At 46.2% G+C, this 22,594-nt stretch overlaps 1 protein-coding gene across 1 annotated transcript in view; it reads right to left on the reverse strand.

Annotated features, from left to right (window-relative positions):
- Window positions 1–6,089: 6,089 nt before the first annotated feature.
- Window positions 6,090–22,594, reverse strand: part of LOC147707783 (uncharacterized) — a 43,936-nt gene continuing 27,431 nt past the window's right edge. The window contains exons 4-5 of the mRNA XM_086925668.1: window positions 12,637–12,969; window positions 6,090–6,218 (exon numbers count right to left, since the gene is read on the reverse strand). Coding sequence (XP_086781794.1) covers window positions 6,090–6,218; window positions 12,637–12,969 — 462 coding nt within the window. The remainder of the gene's footprint in view (window positions 6,219–12,636; window positions 12,970–22,594) is intronic.

Below are 22,594 nucleotides of genomic sequence, written 5' to 3' on the forward strand. Positions count from 1 at the left end.
CTTGAATGAAATAGGGAGGGACAAGCTCCCCTGGATCAGACAAGAAGGGATTCAGTTTCCGACAACCGCATAAACATGACAACTTTGCTCCCTCAGAATAAGAGTATATCTCTAGAGTCGTGTAAAAAACAATAGACAGCTATTTCACTCAGTCAGCAGTGCATACTTAGTTTCACCAGAATGCAGAGAAATAGAGAGACAGGTGTTTTCAATAAAAAGGTGTTATTTATTGAGCAGTCTTCTTTCTCATGCAAGAGAAATGAATTGCCACAATTGCAATACTTAAAGTAAAGTAAAGTGCGTACAGTAAAAGTAGTATTATGAAATAATACTGTAATAGCATTGATACAGTTTCTTAGCCATATGATACTTTAAAATGGATAAAATATATACATACATAAATACATTGACTAAAGTACTCAACTGGTGCTTCTAACTAAGCCTACCCCGGTGTACCTGACCTAAGCCTAATACTTGGGAAGGGATGAGTAAGTAGCAGTTTTAAGTTAAGTTGGTTAAGATAATTTTGCCAAGAATCTGCATCAAGAATTCTCTTAAGGGTTTAGTCAAGCTCCGTACCTTGGTAATAGAATGAAGAAGGTCTGGTATCTCTTTCCTCAGGACTCGATATCCCAGCAACGTGCAAGGGTAGGCTGGAAACACCGGAGCTGGATTTTCTCGGCTGGAGAAAAGGACAGCGTCTCTCTCAGTGCGTCAAACAGAAGGGGCGGCTTCTGTGGTCACTCGCATCAGCTGGGCTCTCGGGCAAGTAGATGGCTGCTCTGCTCCAAACCACTGTGTGTTTGCTTAAGGCAACTGTTGGTATTTTATACCTGAAAGGTGCCGGGTTTGATGTAAGGTTGGACATAAGACGTCACCAAGAACTAACAGTTCTTGCTGAACTTCAGGAGTTCTTGTTCAAACCAAAACAAAAGCAGGGGGGGTTTTCCGGGCTGCTGGAGGCTTGGTTTGTTTAAAGAACGTGTTGTGCTTTCTAGGAGTCGATGGGAATAGCCGTGCTTGGCTTTGGATTGCATGGGCTATTACTGAATATGAATCTGATTCTTATGCCTTTATCAGGACATTATTGATTATAACCTCACAAGGGCATAAATCGGGAATATCGAATTAGGGTCCTAGATATGAACACGACAGCTCCTCATTCATCACTCGAGCATCACCACACCGATGTTCTCTCCCATCGCCTCCAGTACCATCTTAGCCCCCACTGGTGTATCTGGGGTGGGGAAGCGTCCGTCAGGCTCCCCCGACAAGCAGCTGCATCATTGTCCGCCTCCGCCAGTCCCCTGGACCTTCCAAACAGTGGCCAGGAAATCACACCACCGCGTGGGCCCTGGCTCACACACAGTTCTGGGCGGTTCCCCACGGGGAGAGACACTCACCACCACCCTTTCTAGGATCGCTCCTCTCTGGTCATTCAGGGCAGCCCCACTCGCTGTCCCCGACACCGCTTTCAATGCGCTCCAATCATGCGCCAGCTGGGGTGTCACCTGAGCCCCCGACTAGTAGGCAGCAACATGTGACAGGGCTTATATGCAGTCCCGGGGGCCCTAACTACCGGAGGCAGCTCAATCAGTCAAGTATTCTTGGTCTCGAGGCCCCCACCCGCCTTACCCCACTGCAGCGTGGCTTTACGCCAGCTCGTCGTCCTCCAGCCGCCAATTAAGGAGAATTGGGGCAGACCGGGACCTCCCGGCCTTCCACCCCAATGTTATTGCACTCCCGGCGGGCCAGCACACTAATTGAGGCCCCGGCTGGGCCGCCGAACCAGACCTCAAACTGTCCGGTGATGTAGCTTCGCCACCGGACCTCTGAGGTGGGTGGCACAAACCCCAGCAGGGGTCGCTTTGTAAAAGGGTAGGCAGATTTCAACCGATAAACTTTAAGTATTGCCCGGCGATAGCCGCCTCTCAAACCACTCGAGATTATCTAACAAAGAGGCAGGCGCTGGAGACTGGAAGGCAGGAAACAGAAGTTTATTCCGACAGAGCAGAACACATCAAATCAGACAACAGGGTATCTTCTCGAGGTGCTCTAACTGCATCTCTGAGGCCTGGCCTCTTATACACAGGTTTATGGCTTTATTACATTAAACACATTCTTGTCAATACTTTGATGTACGCAATGACATCCTCGGAATCCCCGCTTCAAGCCTGTTCCCACACATATCTACAGTAGAAGTCCCCACCCCGATCTCAATAGTTGATGACTATTGCGCAGCTGGGCATTCCGTCGGTTCCCGGAATGTGTGTGGTTGATCGGATCTCATGGGGTGGGGGCTTTGATCAGTCGTAGATCCTTTGAAGAGGGACAGCTTCCTACTGTAGGGGGCAATAAACTGCATCCGCAGGACCAGGTGGTGGCCTGGGATCGGGTCTGACAATCGGGTACAGAGGAAAGGGGTTCATCAAAGGATGTGTGATCACAAAGTCTAAGTGGCCATCTTGGTCGCTGTTTAAGTTCCTCCCTCAATGCTAACAATTTTTAAAACAGTAATACTGAATAGCCAATTAAATGTCTCATGGCTATTTCATAGACAGTTTAGACAGGCTCGAAAGAGATTGATAAAAAGAGAAAGAAAACATAAATTTGCCTACCCTTAATTTGTAGAGGAGCTAGCCTCCTTCCCCCATTTTGACAGTAGAAAACCTGAAACAGATTTCAGTTCTGTCAACACTATCAACCCCTATTTGTAGCACCTGGGCATAAACAAACTCTGAGGAGGTAAATAGTACATTGAGAGCAAAAAAACATGAATACCCAACCACTCATCTCTTTAGTAAGTATACTAGTTGTAACATGAGGGCACATGAAGTCAAACTAAATCCTATTGCCTCAGCCCTTGTACAGTAATTGCCAAACTAAAAGCATTAGTGCTGTGTATATGGCAAATCTATCTGTTAATCAAAGCTCACATATAAAACTGTATTGCTGTTTGTTCATATGAGTGCATAAGAACTTGCTTTTGCCCCCCCCAAAAGTAAGCACAACTCCTCCTTCTTTCCCAGCGCTGCCAGCTTGTCTTTCAAAAGGTTTCAGAGGTCAAAATGTCAAAGACAAACCTTGCTGTGAGCCCTGCTAGGCTTCTAAATGTAGAACTCGACCTATAACCCATTAGCAGCTGTCCCATTTTGTGTGCAAGGGTTTTCATGCGGTTCTCCCCATTCAAAGTTTCCCTGGAGACAGAGAGCTGGAAAGCAGACCTATTCCCTTGTTTGCCAGTTTTAGAGGTAAGAAAATAACTTCTGCTGGTTTTTATATTAATTTTCAATTGTAAGCAGTGTGCAGTATACTTTTCTAGCAGTATAGAGGTCAGCTATTTGTGTTATACTTAAATGTGTGCATTTACTGAAGCCTAAGGCAGTTTAAAAGCTGCTCCGAATGGCAGAATTGTTTTTAAATAGTGAATTTTGCCCAATTTCGACTTTGGTGTTTGGAGCAGTTAAAAATGAATAACCTACAATGTTTTGGCATATTAGTCATCCCCAGAATGCTCTCTTATTATATGCAAATATTTGCAGATGCTTGAAAGCAAGTTTTATTATTCTTTGCTTTCAAAATAAAACGTTCACAGAAAATGCAAGCAGGAAAACATTTCGCTACACTACTGTAATATTTTAGGTACTATATCTTTGCAGCAATATTTAGTAACATGATGATGTATGCTAGTATTTCCCAAAAATATTCATAATGGAAAATTAGTTTTACCAGTTTAAATACATTTATAGAAAACAAGCATTGCCAAAGCCAGTAGGTCTGAAATTGGAGGTCAGTTTTTTTTTTTTTCAATGCATTACTTGTTTAGGCATGGTTTTTCTAAACCTATATCAGTGTTGGAGCTGCTGGGCCCTCAAAATTCTAACAAGCATTGGCAAACTCAAAAATTGTTTTTGGTCTCAAAAAGTACACATTACCACAGGAGTTCTGGGCACTGTACAAAACTACTTTGTGTGTCAATATGCTCCTTGTGAAAGAGCAGAATACTGTCACTCGCAGTGATGCCAGCTGATAGAGAGAGAGTGACAGGCATAATTTTAATATACACAAAATGTCATGGCTAACACCTGGCCTAGTTAGAGGCCCAATTATTACAGAAAGTCTCAAAAGTGCATGCATGGTATATATCCTTACATATATACGGTTTACTTGAGTTCACAAGAATTTACAGTAGTAGGCCAAGAAATAGTACTCCTAAAAAATATTTGTGAACTGCATTTTTCCATGAGCAAATTTGCATGTGTAGATTTGCTTATGTGAAAATCTGGATGTTTCCAAATTCACTTTTCCTCCAACCACCACTTTTTTCCTAACCCTGGAAGAGGTTTTATGTCACTGTCCTTAGTAGAGTGCAGCCACTTAACATATTTTCTATAATTCATATTCTTACCCTCATTTGAATTTTTATCTCCTGACGGTTTTTTAAACATCTTTCTAGTGAGCTCACCTTTATTTTCATCTGATATCCTGTCTTGTGAAATTTTGCTTTTTACTTACAATGTGCGCTTACATCCTGAAAATAAATTCAAAAGGTCTCCTACAAGGGAAAAGTTGTTAGGTGAGGGATAGAATCTGTTAAAAAGAGGGAAATCAACAGTACTGGACAAGCCAGAGACATCACATGTAAAAGCAATTTCCTTCTCTCATGCACCAATGCGCTCCATTTTTTATATAAATCAAGGAAACATAGAGGTCCAGTACTGAAGATCAATACCATATTCCAATTCAGTGATTCATCCATGACATAACTATGTATATTTCAAAATGATTCCCTGTGTTCCGGTGCAACCAGCAAATCAGAAGTTCCACTCACTATATTCTGGGAGTGTTTCTTTTTGTGGGTAAAATCAATACCCCCTACTAGCATAGGGTCTCCTGAAAATGGATTTTATAAAACCCCCAAAGGGTCTAGCCTTTTGTCAATATTTATTGACATAAAGTAACTTAGTTACTTATCAGTCACCTGCTTCACTACTTCTTATATGTGTAGGTACACATAAATTATTATCTAACCCAGGCTCTCCTGCAGTGTATGCCACATATCAATTAGTGTATTGATACAGAGAATATTTTTAAAAACATTCTCTACAGTCCCCTGTCTATTTTATATGCCAGTCTATGCCCCTTTTATTAATACTATGTGTTAAATACACATTTGAAAGACTGAAAGGTCACTTGCAGCAAGGCAAGTTAGTTATTTAGCTTACATCTCACTTACCAACTGGTGACAACACAGTCCTCCAATGATCCCACTTCTGACACCATTTTGATGGGGGAATACTGGCACCATCCCAGGAAGAATGAAATGAAACTATTTATTTGTACCAAAAGCATGCATCATTTCTAATTAGCAAGGAAGAAGTCAGATCTGCCACCTTAGGGGCTCTCAGACCGCTTCTTCCCAGAGACAGGTTTCTAGGTGTTATATACAGAATGAAATGCCATATCAGCTGAACTAGAAAAAGGCACCAAGCCAAATATGGCTAACATGGATGTGCAATGTTTGCACCATGCAAATTATAAATGCCAGATATGGGCAGACCAGAAAGGCTGGCTCAGCACTGTATACGCAACTTGCACAACCAGAATAAGAAATATCATGTAGTCAGGACAAGCAAGGTGCCCTCTAAGGGGGTACAGAATAGCTTTTTGAAGCTTATACAGTCAAGGTCAGATAGGAAGCCCTTTTGAGCTCCAGGCCTCATGTTAATGTGATCTATCTAAGCATGATATCTTTTGAAGTGCATACACATGAATTTATATGGATATTCATATATATTTTGTAACACCCTAGCTGTCCAAACAAAAAGAGTCCCACTAGTGCACCCTTAGGAAATGCGGTGATAAGTCTCCAGATAGGATTCCAAGTGAGCCCTGACCATGTCAGACAGCTAACCGAAACAATGTTAGTCTCTGAGGGTGGGGTGGACAACAGACACTTATAAATGGGACCAAAGTGAAAGCCCGGAGGCAAACACGTCCAAGTGTCACCATGGTGACTGAAAAAACAGTATCCCCAGGACAATACCTGACAGGTGAGACATACTCAGTTCACAATGCTGATAATCAGGCTAAGGTCCATTCCATGGTGATGCTGTACTTAGAACAAGGAGGGGTGACTGGTCAAAAGAAGGTGGTGGTATCCTCTGCAATTCCTGCAGAATGTCTGCTAGGTAATGATCTGGAGTCCTCAGCATGAACTGAGGTAAAAAGAAAAACCATGCAGTTATGCTAGGTATACTTGAATGAGTGTGTGTGAAAACCCGAGCACGTTGCAATGCACAGAATGAAACACAGACTCGGACAACAGGATGTGGGACCACACCACTGACCTCTCAGGCAATGTTCGCCCTTGGCATTCTGAGAAATGCGTCTCCTGTAGCTTGCTCCGACATTTGCGAGTATTTCGCCAAGTTGGCGCAGATAGTGCTGATCTCTAAACACGTGTTTCTGGTTTATTAACATTAAATCAGTAGAGAATACAGTCTTGTATTTTGGGGTTTGCTGAGTAGGCTGCCAAACATTATATCAGGTCCAGTACCTCTCACTGGCGCGCATGTGATTCATCCACAAGCTTGTCAGCTCAATTACTCACAGGAGTACTTTAAATAGACAACAAGATGGGGGAGCACACCGCTGACCTCTCAGGCAAGGTTCAACCCTGACATTCTGGGAAATGCAGTCTCTTATAGCTCACTCCGATATTTTCGAGTATTTTGCCAAGTTAGCGCAGATAGTGCTGATCTCTAGACACGTGTTTCTGGTTTACTAACCGGCATCAGTAGAGAATACAGTCTTGTATTTTGGGGTTTGTTGAGTAGGCTGCCAAACATTATATCAGGTCCGGTACCTCTCACTGGCGCGCAGGTGCTTCATCCACAAGCTCGTCAGCTCAGTGACTCAGGAGAGTACTAAATGGACAACAGGATGTGGGAGCACTCCGCTGATCTCTCAGGCAAGGTTCGCCACAGGCATTCTGGGAAATGCAGTCTCCTGTAGCTCGCTCCGATATTTTCGAGTATTTCGCCAAGTTGGCGCAGATAGAGCTGATCTCTAGACACGTGTTTCTGGTTTATTAACCGTCATCAGCAGAGAATACAGTCTTGTATTTTGGGGTTTGCTGAGTAGGCTGCCAAACATTATATCAGGTCCGGTACCTCTCAACTGCGTACAGGTGCTTCATCCACGAGCTTGTCAGCTCAATGACTCACTGGAGTACTTTAAATAGACAACAGGATGTGGGAGCACACCGCTGACTTCTCAGGCAAGGTTCACCCCTGGCATTCTGGGAAATGCAGTCTCTTGTAGCTCCCTCCGATATTTTCGAATATTTCACCAAGTTGGCGCAGATAGTGCTGATCTCTAGACACGTGTTTCTGGTTTACTAACCGGCATCAGTAGAGAATACAGTCTTGTACTTTGGGGTTTGTTGAGTAGGCTGCTAAACATTATAGCAGGTCCGGTACCTCTCATTGGCGCACAGGTGCTTCATCCACAGGAGTACTTAAAATAGACAACAGGATGTGGGAGCACACCACTGACCTCTCAGGCAAGGTTCGCCCCTGGCATTCTGGGATATGCAGTCGCTTGTAGCTCGCTCCGATATTTTTGATTATTTCGCCAAGTTGGCGCAGATAGTGCTGATCTCTTGACACATGTTTCTGATTTATTAACCATCACCAGTAGAGAATACAGTCTTGTATTTTGGGGTTAGCTGAGTAGGCTGCCAAACATTATATCAGTACTTAACTGCACCAACCTGGTTAAATACTCGAAAGACTTTTGCAAGTACACACGCTTGGCGAACTGCATGCACCATAATTTTTAGGGGTGAACCTGCTGGGAGGTGAAGCAGTGTGATCCCACATTGGTTTCCTGTTTAAAAGGCTCCCTCAAGCCATTTGAGCTGATGAGCTTGCAGAGAGGCACCTGCATGCCTTGAGAGGAACTGTGGCCCGAGAATACTTTGGCAGCCTGCTCAGCTACCCTAAATATTTGAAATGCCTAATCTCTACTGACGACGGATAATAAGATGGATAATAATCCAGAAACACATGTATAGAGATGGCCAGTACCTATCTGCACCAACCTGGTGAAATACTCGAAAGACTTTTGCAAGTACACACGCTTGGCGAACTGCATGCACCATAATGCTTAGGGGTGAACCTGCTGGGAGGTGAAGCAGTGTGATCCCATGTTGTTTTCCAAACACAGAGTTGGAGCCTGGAAGAATGGCCAAACCCTCCAAGGGAAAAAACAGGAAGATTAGGAAACCAGCTTCAATTCAACCATAAGCTAAGGGAGAAGACCTGTCAGCAACAGAGGGAACTGAACTCCCGGAAGTTGGGTCTTACACTGCCAAGCTCCTGGGTTCAGGGGGAACCTTTTGGGAAGACCTGTGCCACTCTTGTAAGCCTGAGATAGCAACCGGCTGATCAGTTAACAGGAGATGTCAGTGGCTCTCACAGAACCTATTGGGAGGAAGTACTCCTTTACACTGAGGCAGAGCATCCAACCCTGGTGTCACTAGGAGAGTGGTGGTGCCTCAGATGTATAGAGAGTTCTTACTCACTTTTGCTCATGACCTCCCCATAGCTGGGCATCTTGGCCAGGCCACATTTTGGAGTAGGTTAGTTATCCACTTCTACTGGTCAGGTATGTCTCAGAAGCTGAAGGAGTTTTGCAACTCCTGTGCTACCTGCCATGCCAGTGGCATTGCAGGGAGCCACCCAAGGTCCCCCTTAATTCCTCTTCCAAGGTTGGGGTAGTTGGGTTTCTCATTGAAAAGGCAGTGGTTGCTCTTGTTGGTTCTCTAGATCCCCCGACCACATCAAGTAATAGATTTATTCTGGTGGTGGGGGGTCACAACACCAGATACCTTCAACCAATACCCCTTAGGACTACTCCTGCACTTTGTGCCTGGTATTTGATGTGATTTTGACTAGAAGTGCTCTGGTTTCCTGCTAACTTGATCCCCAGTGCCAGATCTCTTTCCCCAAACTGTGCAATTGTTTTCCCCAATTGGCAATACCAACAGTACCCTCAGTAAGCCCCTAGTAAAAAGTACCTAAGGCCTGAGGCACTACAGACGGTTCCCCAAGGGTTGCAGAACAAATTGTACCACCTTAAAGGATCCCTCATCAAGGTCATATAAACTGCAGCTGCATGCCTTGGTGAAGACAAAAGTTAAAACAAGACATGGCACATATCCCTGTGTGCAATATCCCCTAACACGGCATACAATGTTTGAAAGTCACTCCTGCAGCAGGCCTTTCAACCCTAAGGAAGGGTGCCTTATATTACATATGCCCTTGTGTTGGTCAGTTCAATTACTGCCAGTACATGTGAATGGGGAAGCCATTTCAAAACATGTGTTGTACACTGGTAAAAACAAGTTCCCCAACTACATAATAGCTTCACTAAAAATAGGGATATTTGGTATCAAACATCTCGTAATAATAAACCCACGCTGATGCCAGTGTCAGATTTAGAAATACATGCACCCAGAGGGCACCTTAGAGGCACCCCCTTAAAACCTATCAGCCCCTGGTGTTGACTGACTGGCTTTTGTCAAACCGTTACCAGAGACGAGAGTCTGACCCCCAAAGGGGAAGGGTCTTTGCTCTCAGGAGGCCAAAAACCAGGCCTGCTTGGTCAGTGGGGTGCCTTTACCTCATCCCACAGGATGACCTGCAAATTATCATTCCAAGTCAGGGGAGCTTTAAAGAACCTACTGCCTTTGGTTTGGGAATCTGGTTTCTTTCACAGGAAAAGAAGCCGACCCCCCTTGTACACAGTCGTTCTGCACCCAGACAGGTGGGAGAATGATCTGGTCAGTTAGGCATGTCCACCCTCAGGCTAGTGCCACCCCTAAGGTAGGCTACCTGAAGTGGAGGTGACTTTTCAAAGTTAGCTATATTGGTGATGGCAAAATCAGGAATGAATTCTGGGACAGGGTTATGACCACCTCTCCCAGGAAGTGGTCACATAGGGGACAAAGTGACCCCATGGGAATGTTGCTCATTGGCTACTACCCTACACTTCCCTAACCCCCCTAAAATCAGTATTTAGAGGACCCTGGCACCAGAGAATCAGATCCTGCCAACCAAAAGAAGAAGAAGGGCCAAAGAGCCACAAAAGCAAGAACTGTGGAAGAAGCAACTGACTTGGCGAAAACTCTGCTGAACTGTCTGCTGTTCCCGATGATTGCACAAAAGTCAACTCATCCTGCTGGCTGCTGTGCCTCCAACTGCCTGGGAGGACCGCCATCACTTCTGCCAAGACTCAGAAACTCCTGGGGAGCAGCGGAGCCCCTTCACTGCATCTTGAAGGGACCCAAAGGGATCTATGACGCCGGACTGGCAAAATACAACACCAGAAATCTCCACTGCACCCATGCTGCCTAGCCCAAGCTGAAGTGGGCCAACGGTGCCAGAGTGGTCCCCCGGCCCTCTACAGACAAAGCCCACCCTGAACTTGCCCACTTTCCTTTACTGGACTTGCCCCCTTCACAGCTCAGCTCTGTCTGGTAGCTGCTGCTGCCCCCATTGCTGCTGCTGACCTTCAGTTCTGGAGTCCGAGGCCCTTCTACACCTGCAGGCTCCTGGCTATGCCCCATCCCTGGTGGTCTAGTGGCTCAGCATCATTGCTCTGCTGCTAGAGCTGCCCTTCTGTCTCACTTTCAGCTTGTTTGCTGTTTCTGCTTTTTTTGCTCTCTCTTTCTGCCTTTTTGCTATCTTTCTGCTTTTTTAGCTCTATTTACTTTTTAGTTGTCTTTCTTTCTGCTTTTTTCCCTCGCTATTTCTGCTTTTTTGCTGTATTTCTTTTGGCTTTTGGCGCTCTCTCTTTTTGCTATTCTCTTTTGTTATTTTTCAGCCTCTGGCTTCGGCTTTCCCCTTTCCACTTTGCACAGTTTTTCCCTTCATCGCCCCCTGCAATCCCCTGTGCCCCCCTCCAGGGTCCTTTCCTGCTACTGCAATGTTCTGGCTCCCAGCTGTACAGTACCCTAGCAACACTACTTAATGCTGGCTGCCCGCAGTGGGCACGCCGCTGGTGTGCCAAAGGCAAGCCCGTCTGCACCCGGACTCCGCCCAGTGCCAGGGACCCTTGTTCCTGGACCTTCCACTGCTAAAATGCCAGCACCCTCCTTGTCTTCAACCCTGTATGCCAAGCTGCCTGCCATCTAGCATCACCGAAGAAGACCCATGAACCCTTCACCCGCTGGAACTGCAACCGTGCTTTTAGCCACGCCAAAACGCAGCTCCTCTCGCCACCCAGCCAACTAACAGCGCACCTGAACGGCTCAACAGCATCCTCCTAAATGTGCAATCCCTCCACAAACATGCCACAGAAATCTGGGACTGCCTTGACACCACCTCACTCGACATCGCTTTCCTCACAGAAACCTGGACTGACCCCTGCTCTGGGTCGGACATCGGCATTGCCATCCCCGATGGCTACAACATCACCCGCAAGGACCATCTCGACCACCAAGGAGGAGGCTTCCTTATCGTCCACAAGAACACCCTCTGACTAACCACGTACTCTAATGACCCAATGACGACCATGAAACACCTCCATTTCCAGACCAATCCCACCACCACCCTCTTCGGCACCCTCAGCTACAGGCCCCCCGGACCTAGACCGGCAGTCACTGACGCCATGATAGACCTCATTGCATCCCAGGCTCTTGCATCCACCAACTACATCCTACTCAGAGACCTCAACTTCCACATGGACAGCCCTAGTGACCAGAACACTGCCTCCCTACTGGAGAACCTCGCCTGCAAACATCGGACTCAAGCATCTAGTCATCGCACGACCCACACAGCTGGACACACACTTGACCCCGTCTTCTCTGTCAGCTGTAACATCAGCATCAGCACACCACTGAAATCACCTGGAGCAACCACCACTATGTGCAGTTCGCCTTCCACTCCCTCCATACACCACCACCCTCACCGATCCCTCATCACAGTTAGGTCAAGGCCATGATGAACTGCTCGTTGACTCCTTCAAGAACATCAGTACGCCAACGGACACCAACACCGCAGCACATAACCTCCACCAATGAATCTCCAACTGCACTGATACTCTGGCACCCCTCAAGGAAAGACCAGGCAAGCAACACTCCAAGAAAGCCAGCTGGCTCACTCCGCCTTCCACAAGTCCAGATGCACCTGCAGACGACTCGAGAAGAGATGGAGGAATAACAAAACCCCAGAAACCCATGCTACCTTCAATTCCGCCCTCAGCGCACACCACCTACTCCTCAACACCACAAAGAAAACAGTCCTCCAAGACAGAATACGCACCAACGCACACACAGCATAGAACTCTTTGCCAATGTCAAGGAGTTTGCCAGACCCAACAGCAGGCCACAGACATACCTCTCTCCCAAGACCTCTGCAACAAACTCGGCATCTTCATCCACCACAATATTAGACAGATCTACAACAGCTTCAACACCTCATACCCTGTCACTACGCCCGCCACCACCACATACAACCACGCTGCACACCAACAGACTGTGCTCTGCTGAACCCCACTCACAACAGAGGATACACTCAAGAACATGAAGAGCATCCACTCAGGAGCCCGTTGGGTACTTTCCCTTACCACGTCTTCCACAGAGCAGCTGGAGCCATCACCCCTCAGCTTCCCCGCACCATCAACTGCTCCATAGAAACCACCACTTTCCCCGGTGACTGGAAACACACCAAGAATCAAGTCCCTGCTGAAGAAGCCAACTGCAGACCAAACGTACCTCAAAACGTCAAACCCATCTTCCTCTTCTCCTTCCCAGTCAAGGTCATCGAGAAAAACATCAATGCTCAACTCTCCACATTCATAGAAGAAAGCCATGTCCTGGACAGCTCCCAATCTTGCTTCTGAAACAACCACAGCATAGAGACCGCGCTCATCACAGCCACCAATGTCATCTGCTTCGTCCTAGACCGGGGTGAGATATCATAGCCCTCATCCTACTTGACCTATCGGCCGCCTTCAACACTGTCTCCCACTGCATCCTAATGGCGAGACTCCACAACGCCAGCAGCTGCGACAGCCTAGAATCCTAACAAAGTTTCAAGTTGAATGCCTAAAGTAAAATACAAAATAACAATAAAAGGAGATCAAAACAAAAAATTTATGAAGAAAGAAGAATAAAGACAATGATAGGAACAATTTTGCAAGTAACTTTCTCACAAGTGATACCCCTACACAAATTCACAACAATTTACAAAAATTTTAATAGGACAATAATTATCACAAAAATAACAATGGCGCTCAATAAGTTACACAAACAACCATACAGACAATACACTGTGTAAACGAAAAACGTGGCTGTGGAAAGTTACAGGTATGTAGTTTGTACAAAAAAAAAACATAACACGGAATGCATCCTCTACAATCAAGGCCACATGTAGTCGTCCCTGGCGTTTCGATCACATAAAAATTTGGTGGTCATTATTAGGACAGACAATAATGAGTCCCAGAGCATCCAATAAAGAATTCCAGTAATAAAATCTATTATGTCCATGGCGTGGGAACAGGTAGGCCCACTTGCTCCAAACCCAATTGCCCCAAGGCAAATTACGAATGAAAAAGTCAGCATATCCACTAGGGTTTATAATGATTCACAGCTCGTATAGGTCGCGTGTATGGTCACAATATAGTAGCGACAAGAGGCCAAACATTAATTGGCCCTTGAATCAAGCAAAGTTACTCTAACTTCGAACAAGTTTAAGCGGCGGTCCAGTTGTAGAATGGACCGTCCCACCAGTCAGGTTGAGCTGATCAGGCCACAAGCTAATCTACACAGAGTACACCATTCCGGTCGAGTGGCAATCTGGAATGAAGGCCAGAAAGTAACTAGGCACTCAACTGGATCCATTTCTTCCTCACCGGCTGGACTCTTCGAGTCTGACTAACCCTGTTCCACTCAGAACATACAGAGATCAGCTCCGGGGTGCCCCAGGGCTCCTTTCTGAGCACCACCCTCTGCAACGTCTACATGACCTCCCTCGTAGCCATCGCATCGTCAGAAGCCATGGACTCAACATCGCATCCTATGCCAACAACACCCAGCTGATCCTCACTATCACCTCAGATAACTCCACTGGCTCCCAGTCAACAAGAGAATCACCTTCAAGCTATTCACACATGCCTACAAAGCTCTCCACGATGAAAGACCAACATATCTGAACAACCGCCTTTGTCCAACTCGCCCTAGCCTCCGTCTACAAGATATACATGACCAGTACCGGTGGACGTTCATTCTCCTACCTCGCAGCCAATACTTGGAACACCCTGCCCTTTCACCTCAGGCAATCCAATTCGCTGACCCAATTCAAGAAGGACTGTAAGACCTGGCTCTTCGACTGATCCTACACCCAGAGGTACCAGCAGGCCCCCTACCCGTCCTGTGCCTTGAGACCCTTATGGATGAGTAGCTGTGCTTTACAAGCCCCTGATTGATTGATTGACTGTGGACTTCCTGATACCGCCAGCAGCCTCTGTTTGCAGGCCTCCTCTACCACAAGTGCTCCTGGTGATGAAAATCTGATGCCTGAAGACACCTCTGCACCCGTCACCCCTGGATCGTGGAGAAGGGGACCAAAGGTGTCCTCATGCATCTTCAGACCTGAGCCCAACTTGTTGTTCAGACTGCGTGGCTTCCCCGTTCAAGTGTGCAGCCTCTTTTTGACCATACCAATCCCCCTAGGATAACATTGGGCACACTGAAAAGCACCTCTGCACCTGGCTGCCCCAATGCAGCCCGAGATGACCTGCTGGTGCTGCTTTGGACCTTGCCCCATGCTCAACTTAAGTCCAAGAGATTGGCTACGTAGGTCGCTGCGAATCACCCGAATGCAGTACATGTTTTTCCCACATAGGATAACATTGGGCACCTGTCGCTGAAAAGCACCTCTGCACCCGGCCACCCTAGTGTTGTCCAAGATGGCCTGTTAGTGCTGCTTTAGACCTTGCCCCATACTCATCTTAAGTCCAATTCGCTGTACTGTACTTGAATGCCGTACTTGTTTTTCATTCTATAGGATAACATTGCAGCTTCTTAAAAATGCACTGTCAGCTTTTTAAATGCAAAAGTATTCCTCTTGAAAAACGTGGTTACCTGACCATATTGATTCTGGTGCCTAAATATATATATAGATATGGGTTATTTTTATAAATTGGTGTGGATCTATTTATTGATTCGTGTGCATCATTTATTGACTATTATGTTTATTCGCAGATGTCTAGCACTCCTCTCTGATAAGCCTAAGACTGCTTAACCACACTACCCCCTAGAAGCGCGCCTTGGGATTTCTAGAGCAATCTAGTGTCCACTGGTAAAGGAATACCTGGGCTATTTGCACGGAATACCTCTTTTGATATTCCATATTAAGAGCCAACTTCCGAGTTATTTCAACCTTTGTTTTTTTCCGTGAATTTCTATGTTTTTTTAATGAAAGGATGTATTTATAATTCTCAACTATAACGTCACTTCAACCTTTGATTTTTACAGTGAATTTCTAGAGGTTTTTTTATGTAAAGTATTATTCTATTACTATGCATAAAGCCAACCCCACTCCATGCACGGCCAGGCCTGGCATCCATTGTCCGTGCGAAGCCAAAAGCCTGCCACTCATGGCTTGTGTTAAAACCCCTACTGGCAGCCAACCCCCCTCCCCACAGCAGGCCAGGCCCTGTGTCCAACTCCCGCAGGGAGCCAACCCCCGCCATGATTGGCCTTTGGGCATGTGCGGTACAAAAGGAGGTGGTGATGGACGGAGCATCTGAACCAATCAAACACTCACACCCAGTCAAAAGATCTGGGTTTGATCCATCACCGTTCTTTAGCCCACTCTGCCACCCCAGTTTAGACATGGCTATATGCAAATCAGTCTGACCCTGTGCCTCATGGGAACAGTCCAGCCCGAACTGCCAAGCCATGCCTTCCCTGTACCGGAAACAAGCTTCCGAGGACTGGTTTCTGGCATTCCAGCCGTCTTTAGCCCGTCTTGCTTGAATCCAGTGGCAAAGTGAGCAAGGGACTCACTTCTGAGCATACCCTGCCACACTTATGGCGGCCAAAAGTGGTACGAAAGGGGGTGGTGATGGACGGAGCATCTGAACCAATCAAACACTCACACCCGGTCAAAAGATCTGTGTTTGATCCATCACCATTCTTTAGCCCACTCTGCCACCCCAGTTCAGACATGGCTATATGCAAATCAGTCTGACCCTGTGCCTCATGGGAACAGTCCAGCCCGAACTGCCAAGCCATGCCTTCCCTGGACCGGAAACAAGCTTCCGAGGACCGGTTTCTGGCATTCCAGCCATCTTCAGCCCGACTTGCTTGAATCCAGTGGTAAAGTGAGCAAGGGACTCATGTCTGAGCATACCCTGCCACACTTATGGCGGCCAAAAGCGGTACAAAAGGGGGTGGTGATGGACGGAGCATCTGAACCAATCAAACACTCACACCCAGTCAAAAGATCTGGGTTTGATCCATCACCGTTCTTTAGCCCACTCTGCCACCCCAGTTTAGACATGGATATATGCAAATCAGTCTGACCCTGTGCCTCATGGGAACAGTCCAGCCCGAACTGCCAAGCCATGCCTTCCCTGTACCGGAAACAAGCTTCCGAGGACTGGTTTCTGGCATTCCAGCCGTCTTTAGCCCGTCTTGCTTGAATCCAGTGGCAAAGTGAGCAAGGGACTCACTTCTGAGCATACCCTGCCACACTTATGGCGGCCAAAAGTGGTACGAAAGGGGGTGGTGATGGACGGAGCATCTGAACCAATCAAACACTCACACCCGGTCAAAAGATCTGTGTTTGATCCATCACCATTCTTTAGCCCACTCTGCCACCCCAGTTCAGACATGGCTATATGCAAATCAGTCTGACCCTGTGCCTCATGGGAACAGTCCAGCCCGAACTGCCAAGCCATGCCTTCCCTGGACCGGAAACAAGCTTCCGAGGACCGGTTTCTGGCATTCCAGCCATCTTCAGCCCGACTTGCTTGAATCCAGTGGTAAAGTGAGCAAGGGACTCATGTCTGAGCATACCCTGCCACACTTATGGCGGCCAAAAGCGGTACAAAAGGGGGTGGTGATGGACGGAGCATCTGAACCAATCAAACACTCACACCCAGTCAAAAGATCTGGGTTTGATCCATCACCGTTCTTTAGCCCACTCTGCCACCCCAGTTCAGACATGGCTATATGCAAATCTGTCTGACCCTGTGCCTCGTGGGAACAGTCCAGCCCGAACTGCCAAGCCATGCCTTCCCTGGACCGGAAACAAGCTTCCGAGGACTGGTTTCTGGCATTCGAGCCGTCTTCAGCCCGGCTTGCTTGAATCCAGTGGCAAAGTGAGCAAGGGACTCACGTCTGAGCATACCCTGCCACACTTATGGCGGCCAAAAGCGGTACAAAAGGGGGCGGTGATGGATGGAGCATCTGAACCAATCAAACACTCACACCCAGTCAAAAGATCTGGGTTTGATCCATCACCGTTCTTTAGCCCACTCTGCCACCCCAGTTCAGACATGGCTATATGCAAATCAGTCTGACCCAGTGCCTCATGGGAACAGTTCAGCCCGAACTGCCAAGCCAGGCCTTCCCTGGACCGGAAACAAGCTTCCGAGGACCGGTTTCTGGCATTCCAGCCGTCTTCAGCCCGGCTTGCTTGAATCCAGTGGCAAAGTGAGCAAGGGACTCACGTCTGAGCATACCCTGCCACACTTATGGTGGACAAAAGCGGTGCAAAAGGGGGTGGTGATGTACGGAGCATCTGAACCAATCAAACACTCACACCCAGTCAAAAGATCTGGGTTTGATCCATCACCGTTCTTTAGCCCACTCTGCCATCCCAGTTCAGACATGGCTATATGCAAATCAGTCTGACCCTGTGCCTCATGGGAACAGTCCAGCCCGAACTGCCAAGCCATGCCTTCCCTGGACCGGAAACAAGCTTCCGAGGACCGGTTTCTGGCATTCCAGCCGTCTTCAGCCGGGCTTGCTTGAATCCAGTGGCAAAGTGAGCAAGGGACTCACGTCTGAGCATACCCTGCCACACTTATGGCGGCCAAAAGCGGTACAAAAGGGGGTGGTGATGGACGGAGCATTTGAACCAATCAAACACTCACACCCAGTCAAAAGATCTGGGTTTGATCATCACCGTTCTGTAGCCCACTCTGCCACCCCAGTTTAGACATGGCTATATGCAGCGTGGTGTCCAGCCCTTTGCAGGCATACAGCACCACGCTATGCACTGCCTTCGACTGTGAGGTTGGCGCGTGACCAGACCCCTGTGAGCACACTACCTCACCAACTGTGGGCAGTGTTAGGTTGGTCACAAGGCCTGGTCTCCAGCAAGGCCCTTCTCCCAACCCCCTAGAAGTGCCCTAACTACTGCAGCATATGGCCTTCTGGCGGTTGGTCTCTTTGGTCCTGGGCGCACAAAGGCAGACTTACTGACTTTGTCAGAGTCACATCATCAGAATATAAAAAGTGGCCAAATGTCTTTATCAAAGGATGAGCATATCAATATATAAGGCAGATCTATAATCTTTGTCGGAAAAAAATGACCAATATTTTTTATAAAATGTATATTTCAGTAATACACATAATGCAATGTATCATACTTGTGATTATTATGAAAATGTTAAATAAAGTTTTAATTATAAAACATGTGTGCAAGTCTTTTTAACATACTAATTTTGTGATCTGAAAGATTTTAAAAGAAAGACTCAAGATATATTGTTCTTTTTTTAATTTAAATAACACCAACATGTCTCTACGTCTTTCTTATAAAAAATGTCAGCTTACAAAATGCAATCACAAAATCAACCACAAAAGTGCTTTGCATTCCTGCTGAAGAGCTTAGAGCTTCAGCTAGCAATGCTTTACAAAAATAAGGCAGGTTCTCCTCGGGACATGGATTCAATGACCCAGAATACGCATTGTTTTTTTTAATGTTTCATTTTGGGGAGGGCTGCTGCACTTTGCACTTCATGCAGCCTCCCAAAACATTTTAAAAAATTGATGGTGTCAAATCACCTTTTTGGGACACCAACAGGGACTAAAAATAACTATATCAAGCCCTTGCAGGGCATTATGAAGAGCTCCATGGCAGTAGCAGTGAATATTAAATAAGCAGCTACATCCCTCATTTCATGTAAAGTGCTATGGACTTTTTAAGCCAGTGTGGGGCACACACTCCTGTTTTCAAAATGTCTTTGTTTTTTTTTTTAAGCAGTGCAGGTAACCCACTCTTTTTTTTTCTCTTAATGTGAGGTAGTGTGGCTCACTGGTTAGAGGCGGCAGACCCGAGAGCAGAGGACGGCCCGGGACCAGGGTTCGATTCCCGGCGCGGCAGGTTTCTGGACCAGGGACAGCGGACTCGATAATTCTCTCGCCTCGGTGCCCACTCTGATCAGCGATCACATTCGGCAACTCTGGGCATTAGCTTGCCTCATCTTCACTAACGGCCCCACCAGACCGTCGGGGATGCCTGGTCTCACCCTGGAGATACCCATTAAGGGACCATCTCTCAGGGAAGCCAGGAAGGGTTTCGCAGCGGTCGAAGCGCGGAGATACTCCCCCGGGAGTGATTCTAGCGCTATATAAACACGCAAAATTAAAAATTAAAATGTAGGCAGAGCAGGGAGCCCGCTACCATGTCTTTTTAGGTTGAGCATTTAGTATATTCCTATATATATATATATATATACTTCTTTGTGGGTTCACAGCCCACCCACTGCTTTCATTTGTCTGTTTCACTGTCCTTAAAAAATCATTGCTTGCTAGTGGTCAATCCTTCCTCTTATCACTCCTTGTTCTCTTTAGTTTCCTTCCACTTGGAGCTTTGACTTGGTATCATATACTTACGCTTTTGGGGAACTATTGTTTTTAGTTCTACTGTTTGCCTGTGTTCATGTTTGGCGCCTGTAGCTGCTTGCATTTTAATGTAGCATTCGTCCCTTCCAACTTCCTCCATTTCCCTCTACAGACAAATGTTCCTGTGTTTCACTTGATTAGCACAGCGCCGCTTCACAGATGTCACACTTCAGCTATGACCTGGGGCCCGCTTTCGGATACCCTGCCTTTTCTTGATTTATGCATGGCATGGTGGCCACTTCAGCCATCCCACCACCCCATAAAGATATAAAAAATTGGCAAAATTAAACATCGTTTTTATTATTTCTTAGCAGTCAAAAGGTTAACACTCCACAGCTTCTCCCGATTGCCGTAGCGCTCAGCGATGTGGAGCGGTGTGATTTTATCGTCTCTTTGTGCATTCCTTCGCTCACCTCAAGCATGCACTTACAGTACCCCTGACCAGTGGTTGAAGTGGGGGAAAAAAAGTAGGGGAACTGTGGGCGGAGAATCAGAGGGCGGGAATAACCCATGGTTTGGGTCAGTGGGCGGATTCGGAGGTGTGGCAAAAGAGCAAAGTATCCCAATTTTTAGGATTTGTTTCCCATTTCACTAACCGGTTATAGATTGTTACATTACTTAATTTAGCCAATGGACACACATGTTTATTTAAAGTTTAATTTGAATTATTGACATTAAAATACATTCACAAAGTGGGATACGTTTCCAATCACAGAATGTCCCAAATATCTTTAAAAGTGGAATCGCAAGCCATTTGTCTCCCAGCCATAGAGTTTCTGTCATCATCACTTCTCCCTTTTTCCACAGAGCAGTTCTAACATGAATGGCAAAATATCCTAGTTTGCAAATGTTTTCCACAAAATTATGGCTTTTCTATATTTGCCACATAATACATCATCTGCTGCATAATATGACGATTTTAACTAATAAGTTGTTTATAGCTCAAACGGATCAAAAGTTACTAAACATTTTTACTTGTGCTGCTGTGAAGTGGAGGGCCCTTTGCAAAGGTTGACTGGTCATCTTTCTCACTGCTGCAGTTGTATGTTCCACTGGTACTAATAAGGAAAAATCTTTGCAGAGAGTGTTAACATGTGTAAAAATGTAAAAATAAAGTATCAGAAAATTTACATCACCACTAATGCGAGTGTAGGGTGTCAGAGCACTTTGCGTCACACATATTACACAGAGACAATCAATCATATGTATGTAAATAACTGTATAATTTTTTTTAAATAAGACAAAGGCCTACAAGGTGAAGGAGTCACATGACAACCATGCTAGTAGCCAGCATAGTTTAATAGTGATTGGTCTGGAGAAACACAAACTCAGAATTTAAAACGTAATACCATGGTTAGGGAGTCTCTTTAATAATCAGAATTGATTTCCACCCAAATGAACCCTTTTTTGCAACATTAGGGTAATCAAAGACTGGGGAAAAAACATAAAGCTCTAATTTATACCTTGCAGTTTGAATGCAGCTCTTACATGACAGTTAATAGCTACCTGTTCTATGTTAGAGTGTTGACTTATCAACTGCAAGTAACAATAGGGTCTCTCTGTCAAAAGCAGTAACCCACTGATCTATTTACATTATGTGCCCTTTGTGATCTGCATGGTACATGTTCTTAGCAGCAGGCACATTAAACCTCTGCGCTTCCTTTCTATGAGTGAAAACGTCCACTAGACAAAACACAATCTCTCTCTATTAAAAACATTAATCACTGGGGTTATCATGACATTTTTATTGTTGCCGTAAATTGTTGGAGGCCAGGAAGGAGGCAGTAAGTTCTTTTAAAACCATATTATACTTGCAAACATGACGCCCCCACTTGAAGTCAGCGCCAGCCGTGATCCTTGCAGGTAACAGCGATGGGGCGGTGGGGCAAGGTAAGGGGAAATTTCGAGGGACGACGCCGAGGGAAAATTATTTCTTTCTTTAATTTTTCCTCTGCATCGTCCCGCGAAATGCCCTCTTACCCGACCCCTCTACCCCACCGCTGTTACCTGCATGGACCATGGCTATTCAGCGCCTTGTGCGGTCGCACAGCCCTACAGCCACCCTGCTCAAAGGTCCTGTGACCTCAGTGACAGAGTCACTGTCACTCTATGGTGTGCTGCTTCCTAGGCCGACCTGCAAGACTAGAGGTGAACTTCAGAATGAATTGTGGCGGACAGGCCTTCAAGATTAACCCACATTTGCTGCTGCTAGGCTCCACCTGCTGGTGCTAAGACACCAGGGCTTTTAAGATCTTGCGGGCTTTATAAGATCTAGCAAGGGAATGTGCTCCCTCAAGGGGAGTGGTCTGGTGGACTGCTCATGAACCTGGTTCCCCAGTTCCAAATTCAGCAGATCTGACCATAGTGCCACATCGTCTCCTCCACTGAACACCATACTGCCCCACTGAGAGAAACTTGCATTGCACCGACTCGCTATAAACACCTGGATGTGACTCCATTCAAATTAAGCACTAAACAAGAGCAATATGCTGTCAAAAAGTTTTTTTTTACAACATCACAGAAAAAGAAAACACTCCTAGGGAATGCAAAATTAAGTAAAGCATGTGAAATGTAAGCAAGAACAACATGGTTACCTTTTTCTTTTTACACTCAGAAACCAGTTAGTGCTTTTGCCTGAAAAGTTAAGGCCATGACTACAGGGCC

The sequence above is a fragment of the Lissotriton vulgaris genome, chromosome 6, assembly GCF_964263255.1.
Source record: "Lissotriton vulgaris chromosome 6, aLisVul1.2, whole genome shotgun sequence".
NCBI classification, from domain to species: domain Eukaryota; kingdom Metazoa; phylum Chordata; class Amphibia; order Caudata; family Salamandridae; genus Lissotriton; species Lissotriton vulgaris.